General features: G+C 41.7%; 1 protein-coding gene across 1 annotated transcript; it reads left to right on the top strand.

Annotated features, from left to right (window-relative positions):
* The first annotated feature begins 268 nt into the window (after positions 1–268).
* Positions 269–993, top strand: LOC149384668 (RING-H2 finger protein ATL40-like). Its single transcript, XM_089626993.1, has one exon. The coding sequence runs from the start codon at positions 397–399 to the stop codon at positions 901–903; it is 507 nt and encodes a 168-aa protein (XP_089483119.1). The 5' UTR covers positions 269–396; the 3' UTR covers positions 904–993.
* The last annotated feature ends 454 nt before the right edge of the window (positions 994–1,447 follow it).

The following is a 1,447-nucleotide window of genomic DNA, read 5'->3' on the forward strand; positions in this document are numbered from 1 at the left end:
TCATTGTTTTCAAATTTGTCTAAAACTACAAAATGTTTTCAGAAAAATCCCTTTTCTTTTATGGAATTTGGATAATTTAGATGTCCAAATTACTTATCGGAAAGACCACGTACATACTAGAGGGTTAACCGGTCGAATTATAGAGCAATAAATCACATGGATAGTCGCTCGTAACATAATAACATTAACAATAATATTATGAATTATATAACGATAGTAATATCTATCATTATTGACATTATTGAAGCCATATAGATGCGACGAGAAGTCAAGAGTGACATTAATTTCCAACAGCTCACGGTAGACTTATAATTCAAAGCAAATAAATAAAGTAATAATGCAAAGGGAAACGGTGAGGGAAAAACTCAATCCAAACAAAAAGAAATAAAATAAAAAATGGGGTCAGAGAAAGAAACACAAGTGATCACAAGGCACAAGGGTCACATAAGCCAACACATAACTCTGGCGGCTGTGTCGTCGTTCTTCGCGGTGACGCTGCTCCTCATCCTCCTCTTCCTCTGCGCCAAGTACCGCCAAAACCGGCGCCGCCGCCGCGCCTTCCCCAACCCCGACGACCGCCACGTGGAGCCCACCGCCGGCGGGCTCAGGCTGGGCCTCGACGCCGCCGCCCTCGCTGCCCTCCCGGTGTTCGCCCAAAAGGGTAGCCGCGGCGGCGATGGGGAGTGCTCCGTGTGCCTGGGGGCCGTGGCCGAGGGAGCCTCCGTGAGGCTGCTCCCCAATTGCGGGCACGCCTTCCACTCCGAGTGCGTCGACGCCTGGCTGGCCTCGCACGCCACCTGTCCGCTCTGCAGGGCGCAGGCTCGCCCGGACCCCACCGCGCCGCCCGTCGATGAGATCGGCCTTTTGCACGCTCAATCGCCCCCACACCCAGGCCTTAATTAGTGCTCAATACTGATAGTTACTTCTTTTCATCTATATTTTCTTGATAGTTTTTCCGGGAAAACAATTAATTAATGATGTGTTTTGTGAGTATGACACAGTGGGAGATTTTTGTTTATTTATTTATTTTTTGTTATTATTATCCTCATTTTTACATATACTTGTATTGTATCTATATTCTATGCTGTGGCTGATAATGATAAATTATTGGATAATTTACAAGAATCCCCCTGAACCCGTACTCGATTATCGAAATGCACCTCAACTACGATTTTCCACAAAAATTATTCTGAACTCTTGCTCTGTTAACGTGTTGCCCCTTCTGTTACTTTTTTTCAGTTAACATCCAATTTTTAGCATATGACTCTTACATGTTTACTAGTTTAAGGACAAATTAGTAATCTTATCAAAATGATTATATAAACAATTTTATATAAATAAAATAAAATAACTAAAAAGAAAATATAATTTTATGTAAAGTAGTAATCTTATCTTCTTTGCTTCTTATCGATTTGCAAAAAAAAAAAAAAAAAAAAAACATAGCTAA

The sequence above is a fragment of the Urtica dioica genome, chromosome 9, assembly GCF_054948205.1.
Source record: "Urtica dioica subsp. dioica isolate 48M chromosome 9, U.dioica_male_clone48M_v1_H2, whole genome shotgun sequence".
Taxonomy (NCBI): domain Eukaryota; kingdom Viridiplantae; phylum Streptophyta; class Magnoliopsida; order Rosales; family Urticaceae; genus Urtica; species Urtica dioica.

Bases quoted from the DNA above. Each gene is read 5' to 3' on its own strand.
- LOC149384668 (XM_089626993.1), top strand. From the start codon at position 397: ATGGGGTCAGAGAAAGAAACACAAGTGATCACAAGGCACAAGGGTCAC.